Source organism: Dioscorea cayenensis, chromosome 8, assembly GCF_009730915.1.
Source record: "Dioscorea cayenensis subsp. rotundata cultivar TDr96_F1 chromosome 8, TDr96_F1_v2_PseudoChromosome.rev07_lg8_w22 25.fasta, whole genome shotgun sequence".
NCBI lineage: Eukaryota > Viridiplantae > Streptophyta > Magnoliopsida > Dioscoreales > Dioscoreaceae > Dioscorea > Dioscorea cayenensis.
This window is the reverse complement of record NC_052478.1, coordinates 20,538,127-20,547,670: the sequence shown is the minus strand read 5'-3', so window position 1 is coordinate 20,547,670 and position 9,544 is coordinate 20,538,127. Positions and strand designations below refer to the sequence as shown.

At 34.6% G+C, this 9,544-nt stretch overlaps 1 protein-coding gene across 1 annotated transcript; it reads left to right on the top strand.

The window, feature by feature from the left end:
- The first annotated feature begins 3,300 nt into the window (after positions 1-3,300).
- Positions 3,301-3,768, top strand: LOC120267369 (secreted RxLR effector protein 161-like). Its single transcript, XM_039275011.1, has one exon. The coding sequence runs from the start codon at positions 3,301-3,303 to the stop codon at positions 3,766-3,768; it is 468 nt and encodes a 155-aa protein (XP_039130945.1).
- The last annotated feature ends 5,776 nt before the right edge of the window (positions 3,769-9,544 follow it).

Below are 9,544 nucleotides of genomic sequence, written 5' to 3'. Positions count from 1 at the left end.
TATAGCCATCGTTGTTGATAATAAAAGGGCATTTTTTTCTTCTTAAAAACTCTTGTAATTCTTTACACTTGGTATCAGATTGGTTGCGGTGAGTTTTGATTGAAGAAAACAGAAGCAACAGTCTTCTTGTCATTGCAATTCATGGCGACAGATACAGAGAATGGCAATTCCTAAATTTGATGGCCATTATGATCATTGGGCAATGCTTATGGAAAACTTCTTGCGGTCAAAGGAGTACTGGAACTTGGTAGAGAATGGCATACCTATGGTGGCAACAGGGGTGGTTCTTACAGATACAGAGAAGAAGCACTATGAAGATCAAAAGTTGAAAGACTTGAAAGCTAAGAACTATTTGTTTTCGAGGGCATTAGATCGCTCAATTCTGGAGACAATCCTTACAAAAGATACATCAAAGGATATATGGGACTCTATGAAGCAAAAATATCAGGGAACCATTCGAGTTAAACGTGCTCATCTTCAAGCATTGCGAAAGGAGTTTGAAACATTGCACATGAAAAGCAGGTGAGGCGTGAATGAGTACTTTGCTCGGGTACTTACCATAGCTAACAAGATGAAAGCTAATGGAGAAGATAAGGGAGATGTTGCTGTTGTTGAAAAGATTCTGAGATCAATGACTTCCAAGTTTGATTACATTGTACATGTCTATCGAGGAGTCTAAAGATACAAGTACATTGACTATTGATGAATTGCAAAAGTAGTTTGCTTGTGCATGAACAACGCATGAGCTCCAATGATGAAGAAGAGCATGCTTTGAAGATTTCTTATGGAGGAAGAGGACAAGGACGTGGTAGAGGCAGAGGAGGTTTCAACAAAGCTATGGTGGAGTGCTATAAGCGTCACAAGCTTGGACATTTTTCAATGGGAATGTTTAAGCAAGGAGAAAGAGGCTAATTATACGTGAAAACACATGAAGAGATGTTGTTGATGGCACATATGGATGTTGATAAAAGGTACTAATGAAGATACATGGTTTCTTGATTCCAGTCATGTAGCAATCACATGTGTGGGAAGGAAGAGTATTTTTCAGATTTTGATGAAAAATACAAAGATTCAGTGAAGCTTGGCAATAATTCCGACCTTCTTTCATTTCGGGGGAAGGGAAATATTAGAATGAAAAGGTGAATGGAATTGTGCGAGATCATCACATGGGTGTTTTTTTGTGCCGAACTTAAAAAAATAATCTCTTGAGTATTAGGCAGCTGCAAGAAAAAGGCCTGACTATTATGTTTCAACAAGATAAATGTAAGGTATTTCATCCTAAGAAAGGTCTGATAATGGAGACAATGATGCGGTCTAATTGAATGCTCATATTATGTGCCACTTCTTTTCCTTTGCCATCAGTTTGCTTTAGCACAATTACTGAGGATGAAATGCAGCTTTGGCATTGTAGATATGGACACTTGAGTCACAAAGGCTTGCGGACTCTTCACAAAAAAATGGTAGATGGTTTTGCCATCAATAAAAGTCTCCTTTTGAAGTCGTGCAAAAGATTGTTTGGTGGGGAAGCAACAACGAGATTCTTTTTCAAGGAAGAGTACATGGAGAGCGTCACAAATTCTTCGACTAGTCCATGCTGATATTTGTGGACCAATCAAGCCTATCTCTACAAACGAATAAGAGGTATTTACTTACTTTTTATCGATGACTTTAGCGAGAAAAAAACATGGGTTTATTTTTTTGGCGAAAAAAACAGAAGCTTTTGTTGGTTTTAGAAGCTTTAAAGTTCGAGTTGAAAAGGAAGCAAACTTGTTCCTCAGATGTTTGCTCACAGATCGTGGAGGAGAGTTTACATCCAAGGAATTTACAAGTTTTTGTATTGCTAATGGCATCCAACGACAATTGACAGCTGCTTACACACCACAACAGAACGGAGTCGCTGAAAGGAAAAATAGAACCATTATGAATTTGGTTTGCAGCATGCTCTCCGAGAAAAAAACTTCCCAAGACTTTTTGGCCAGAAGCAGTAAATTGGGTTGTTCATGTGTTAAATCGAAGCCCTACTTTAGCAGTAAAAGATCAAACTCCGGAAGAAGCTTGGAGTGGAGTAAAGCCAACAGTTGATTACTTCAGAGTTTTTGGTTGTATTTCTCATGCTCATGTGCCTGACAACAAAAGAACTAAGCTGGATGACAAGAGTTTGCGGTGTGTTTTGCTAGGTGTCAGTGAAGAGTCCAAGGCTTATAGGCTATATGATCCAATTTCCAAAAGGATCATTATAAGCAAGGATGTAAAATTCGAGGAAGACAAACACTGGGAGTGGGATCAAACACATGAACAAGGTGTACTTTGTGATTTGGATTGTGGAGATAATGAAATAGTTGAGGAAAACATAGAACCAGTCATAAATGAACAAGAAACTCTTGGTTCTTCAGTCCAAGAAAGATCTGAAGGTAGAAACAGACGTCCACCAATATGGATGAATAACTATGAAGCTGGTGAAGGGCTTTCTGATGATGATTCTGCTCACTTAGTGATGCTTGCTGATGTTGATCCGATTCATTATCAAGATGCAGTGAAGGAAGAGAAGTGGAGAAAAGCCATGGACATTGAAATGGATGCAATAAAGAAGAATGACACTTGGGAATTAACTGATTTACCTGAAGGAGGAAAGAAAGTTGGAGTAAAGTGGATCTTCAAAACTAAATTTGATGAAGAAGGAGAAGTCAATAAACACAAAGCTAGACTTGTGGTAAAGGGATATGCTCAGGAGTATAGGATAGACTACTACGTAAGTCTTTGCACCTAGAGTAGCGGATGGAGACAGCTTTGTTTGGTGCTCGGATTTGCAGCTCAAAAAGTTGGTCCGTCTACCGCTTAGATGTGAAGTCGGGCGTTTTTACATGGTCATTTACAAGAAGATGTCTATGTGGAACAACCATGTGGATATGTACGTGAGAAGGGAAGTGAGCGGAAAGTGTACAAATTGAAAAATGGCATTATACGGGCTAAAAGCAAGCACCACGTGCTTGAGTACGATCGTATAGAAGCCTATTTCTTAAAGGAAGGTTTTACAAAGTGTGACTATGAACATACATTATTTGTCAGAGAAGATAAAGCTATGTTAATTGTAAGTTTGTATGTTGATGATCTTCTTGTTACTGGCAATAATGAACTATTGATTGCAGAATTCAAAAATTCCATGAAGCAAGAGTTTGATATGACAGATCTTGGAAAAGATGAAGTATTTTTCTTGGCCTTTAAAATTGAGTAGAGATCAACTCGGGATTTTTTTATCGATCCAAAAAGAAATATACTTTGGAGGTGCTAAAAAGATTTGGCATGGCAGAAAGCAATCCTATTCATAATCCAATTGATCATGGCAGTTTGCTTACGAAGGAGGAAAAGGCTGATCAGGTAAATAAGACTTACTTTAAACAAATAGTGGGTAGTCTTATGTATCTTACAGCTACACGACCAGATAAAGCATTTGTGGTTAGTCTAATTAGCATATACATGGAAACTCCTACTGAGCTTCATCTACAGGAAGTAAAAAGGGTTTTCAGATATTTGAAAGGAACTGTTGGGTTTGGAATTTTTTATAGAAAAGGAGGAGGAGATGAGCTTATTGCCTACACTGATAATGATTATGCTAGAGATTTAGGAGACAGAAAAAGCACATCAGGATATGTGTTTTTGTTGAGTTCAGGAGCTATATCATGGTCATCTAAAAAACAACCTGTAGTAAGTCTGTCAACTACAGAGGCAGAATTTATAGCTGCAGCCTCTTGTTCTTGTCAAGCAATATGATTAAAAAGAGTGTACCAAAAGCTGGATAAAAATCAAGATGAAACAACTATTATTTATTGTGATAATAGTTCTGCAATTAAATTATACAAAAATCCAGTGATGCATGGTCGCAGCAAGCATATAGATGTGCGTTTCCATTTTCTTCGTGATCTCACAAAGGCTGGAACTGTGAAATTGGTTCATTGTGGAACTCAAGAACAATTGGCGGACATTATGACAAAGCCACTTAAGTTGGAAGCTTTCTTGAAGTTGCGTGAACTCTTGGGAGTTTGTTCAGAGAATGATGTAAACTAAATGCAAGCATTTAGTTTAAGGGAAGGATTGTTAGGATTTAGTTAATAAATTCCTATTATTATTAGGATTTAGTCATATCATGAGTTTGTTAGATATGGTTTCTTATCTCTTTGTATTTCAGTAAGTTGGTTTGTAAGGCTTTTATATAGCCATCGTTGTTGATAATAAAAGGGCGTTTTTTCTTCTTAAAAACTCTTGTGATTCTTTACAATGGAAAATACCATATGGCACATTCTTAAAGTGTTCATCGAAATCTTAATTGAAGTTATTCATTCAGGTAAAGTTGTGAATACTTTTGATTTAATGTTTAATGGTTTCTGTATAATTTCAACAGTTTTTCAAATTAATAATTATAAATCAAGTTACGTATCTTTAAAATAAATCTAAGACATTAGAAAAAATTGAGAAAATACATCAAAATAAATTTCAATGTGAAATTATTTTTTCCAGGGGCGCTTGTCGTTCTTTTCAAAAAAAAAAAAAATTTATTTTTTCCTAAAGTGTTACCGTGAGAGAAATAAATAATATAATGCTTTACAAAATAAATGTATTCACATCACAAAAAAGTTGCTTTCAATTCATGAGCTCAATATGAAACAACCTTAAATGAATGAGTCAAAGTTATATATAATAATATTATGTTATAAGTTGTTTTTTATTAGAAATGATTCTGTTGTTAGTCTAATGGAATAAATTTAAGATATTGGAGAAAATTGAAAAAAATATCAAAATACTATACAAATAACAAAAGAAAGCAGGAGTCTTCCTCAATTTTAGTGAGATTAATGTTGGTTTTTTTTCCTTTAAACTTATATTTATGTTTTCCAGAAAATTAGTGTTTGAAAATTTTGGTATGCATTTCAGTTTCAGTTGTCTAGATCGATAAGTTTTTCATTTAAATTAAATAAATTAAGAAGCATGATTTGATTTAATTTAATTTTTATATAAATCCATGACTAAGTTTTTACATATAAGTGAGGGTTTTTTTCGTAATTATCTTAGAATTTAATTGAAGAATTATGAAAACACCCACCTAGTGTAATTTTATAAAAATATAGAGCTGGTGGAAACCCCTTCAGTTTTGTTAATTAATACAAAAGTCCGGGAACTTAATAAAAGATTGAACACCGGTGTAATTTTATTAATTTTGTTAATTAATAAAAAAATGGCATCTCCATACTCAGTGTAATTTTTCAGAGAGATTCGATTTTTTTTTAATCATAAAATTCCCTGCTTGTTGAAGAATAATGAAACACCCTTCAGTTTTGTAAAAATGTAATTTAGTCCCTGAAATTTGAATTTATATACATATACTGTGCACTTATTTTAATTCATGTTTAGTTAAAAAGCATAACTTACACTAATATCATACAATTATTAGAAAAATTTAAAGGATAAAGTGGATTTTCTATTTTAGTCCCTGGCAAGTGAACTATTTTGATAAATCATGAATTAGGAGGACAATACGGGTAAAATTTTTTGGCAGGCCACTCAAGTTTCCTTTTGTTTCATTTTGGTTACTGAAGTTTGATTTGTTTCCAATCGGTCACTCAAATTTAATTGTGTTTCACCAGCAGGTCACTGGCGAGTAACTGGATACTTCTAGCTGACGTGGCCCCCGAAAAATTTACACTCAGCTCGCCTGTGACACCTCATCATGTTGTGTTGGAGACACCACATCAGCCCTAAATCCTCCACATAAAAAATCCAATGGAGTCTAACCCTATATCTCTTCATCTCCCATTATGAGAAGCCGCCGCCAGCGATCACCACTTTCGCATCCATTCTTCTTCTCATTTCCCGATCCTTTTTCCCCTATCGACGATCACCCGACAAGTGAGGGCAAGCTCCACCACAACGTGAGAGAAGGGAAGCATCGCCATCGGAGTTCAGGCAAAGAACAATAACCTTTTTTGGAGTTAGGGCACGCCAACAAGTTTCACTACATTACAGTTCTTCTCCAACCTCTTCTTCTCCCATCGATAATCACCTAATAGTGAGGGCAAGCATCACGACTTAGCGAGTGAACACAACCATCACCCTTTTCTAGAAAGGGTTTTCCAGCAGGTTTTAGTCCCATCTTTTTTCTCCCAGGGTTTCTTCTTCCATCCTCATCTTCATTTCTCTCACAGGTTGGTAACATTCTTTTTCTTCGTGTAGGTGGTCAGCCAAGCAAGGAATCGGCTGTTGCTTTATGTTCTCTGCCAGGAGAGGTGGTGGAAGAACGATCTGTGAGCATGTCAATTAATTGGGAGGTTCGACTTGAGGGAGGGGAAGCACCGGAATATTGTAAGTGTATTTTTTGTTTGGAAACCCTATAATTTCATGATTTCTGTCATTCTAAGTGTGTTTTAAAATATTTGCTTTTACATTAGTTGGATTTGAATATAGTTTTTACTTAAATCGTTGTCAATTGGATTGGGTGTCACTGTTTTCATAATGTTGATGTTTACATTTACATTCAGTATATTAAGTTCACTAGTTCTAAGAATCTCAAATGGTGAAGTTAAATATGGTCAATTAATTTATCTGGGAACCATCAGATTGTATACAGGAACTAAAAGATACAACCAAACACCAAATATTACAGATTGGCTTAGGTTGTCACCATTCAACAAGTGGAAGAACTTGCAGATTAGTTGTTAAATTTCTGCCACAGTATGTCAATGTCTGTAGAAATGAAAGATTTTGTATAAATATGAAGCAATAAGAATTTATGATCTTGTACTACATCCAAGTATTATTTTGTGGATGAGCTAACAGTGAATAAATCCCAAATAATGCCAAAAAATAAGGTGGTTTGGTGTGTAAGTTATAGCCTGTCCATCTTTGTAATGAAGCTGATCTACTGATTGATAATTAAAATCATATCAAAAGCATAAGCCAAAAAACAAAAACAAAAAACCTTCAGAAATGATTAAGCAATCTATGATTTTGAATACTGTTACAATAAGGTTTCCCAAATGTAATTCTTCAACAGTACTTCTCATCAAAATATACACAAGTCATGAGTATAATATACATCCAAAGAATGTTGGTATCTGTCATTCCATTGATTCTACATTTTGGTCTAAATTTACAATCTCCACCAATCCATAACAACTAGTCTAGAAGAAAAAGGCCAGAATGTTGTTATCTATTCCTATGTAATATGTAGAGACAAAGGAAAGTGATCAACATAATTGACATGACTAATAATAATCATTAACCTATTGTTTATGCATATTTTATTGAAGCAATGCCCACATCTCCTATGTTTATGCAATTTTTATATGTAGAGTTCAGTTGTGATGGTGTGATATTTGTTCACTTTATATCCCTCCATGTTTGCATTAAACATCTTTGTTTACTTGGATAAGTAGCTCCCAATTTTACTTTTGTTGTCTACTGTGCTAAGTTTCCCATTAGATGAATTGCAAGTGTGTTTTTCTATTGAATGTGTGGATCATGTCAAGAGTAAATGAAAATGCAGTTTTCCATTGTTTAACACTCTAGGTTAACAATTTTCCCCATTGACAACTCACTTGTTGACAAGTACAGGGCAGGAAGTTAAGTGAAACAAAGTCAAACTTGAGTGGCCTAATTAAAATTAGCATAATTAATGTATTTTATTTGCTAGTTATATCATATTATATCCATCACAATGAATGTATTCCGAGTAACACCCTCCCATTCTTTGCTTTAGAGCAATTTGAGCTACGGGATAATGAGGCTTTTGAGCCATAAATCTTGTCCTCAAACCATTCGGCTTTGTAATGGGTTGGTGGGATTCGTTATTCATTCAAAGTCTTAGGGATGTGAATGGTAATTGTTGTATGTAGATTTCAGTTGTGATAGTGTGATGGTGTGAATGCTAATGTGTGGACCATGTTCAGAAGGTGCTAAGTTTCCTATTGAATGGTGAGTATTTGTGTTTTATCTTATAATAAAATATTATTATTAATTATCACTTCACATGAGAGGGATGATAACTCATTCTCTTATGCTAAGATTAGTGGCTTGTGCGTTTTATTAATATATATATATATATATATATATATATTACAAAATATATGTGTGTTTTTTTTTTTAAAATTAGTTAGACACCTTCCTATACAAACCTAACAATGTTTAAACAAATTCACTAAGTTTTTAAAATTTGTAATATTGAATAATATTATCATATCATGTGGAGAAAATTGCCACGAAACCATTGCGCTAAATAAAAAAATTATTACTTTAGAGATTATCTTATAAAATGCTTAGATTTTATTTTATTTTATTTCCTGAACCATAAAACATGCTAATTCATTAATATATTTATATAAATATACCCCATAGAGAAAATGCATGTTGCAAGGTGATCCAAAATAGCAACATGACTTTCAAAATAAATGGGATAAATTCCAATTTTGCCCATGTGTGTGTATATATAGTGCATCTTATCTTTCCTCCCTGATCACTTCCTATGGCCGTACTAGCTTTTTTTATATTTTGTGAACTTTTAATTTTTTTTTTTTTTTTACGTTTTCCATTATATTTATTGAATATTTAATTTAATATTTAATGCATTCAAAGTCTTAGAAAAGTGAATGATAACAATGTATGTAGATATTAGTTGTGATGGTGTGATATTTTTCAGTATCAGATGCAGAGTTATTTACAATTCAAATGCACTACATGTATTATGGTATAGAGAGGATGGCAAGATATGTAGATTTTGTTTGTTCAGACCAGATATCAAAGATTTAAATTTTAACCATGGCTAAACAGTTTAATATAGCTGTGGAAAGATGCAGCTTATGGTGGTTAGATGGAAATGTTAAGAATAGAAACTTCAGGGAAATAGTAACTGATGTGGATACCCTTGCAATGGCAAAGTCTGTGGACTCCAGCAAAGACGTCCATGTAAGAATAAATGTTAGAGATACAATGGGGATGTCTACTGCAGAATGGTGTGGCACAAGTGGTGCTGGTTGCAATATTGGTGGGGGTGCTGAGGAAGAATCTGAAGATGAGGAAGACACTGGGGTAGATGACTTGGAGGCTGTTTTGACAGGGAAAATAAGTAGGGGAAGAAAAGGTAATGAAGAAATGGAGATCAATGACTCAGATTACAATTATGATGATGACTCTGATGAAGAAGTAGATGGAGATAGGTGCTTATCTAGATCTCTAGAATCTGTGAGTGAACAACCAACAGTTGTTGATGACGACGCAATGCAGTCTGATTGTGCAGAAACAGATGATCTACAATCTTGCTCATCAACCCGATTACGAAGGGATGGGATCGGCTAGAGAAAAAAATTTTTCGTAGTTCAATGAGAGTGTTGACATGAGAAATCCTCACTTCAAAATTGGCATGAAATTCAAGGACTTCAAACAGTTCAAAGAGGCAGTGAAAAATTATGGGATTAAAAACAGGTATGTTATGAACTTTAGGCCAAACACAAAAACTAGATGCAAAGCATACTGTGCAAAAGGATGCCCATTCTATTTGTGG

Bases quoted from the DNA above. Each gene is read 5' to 3' on its own strand.
- LOC120267369 (XM_039275011.1), top strand. From the start codon at position 3,301: ATGGCAGAAAGCAATCCTATTCATAATCCAATTGATCATGGCAGTTTG.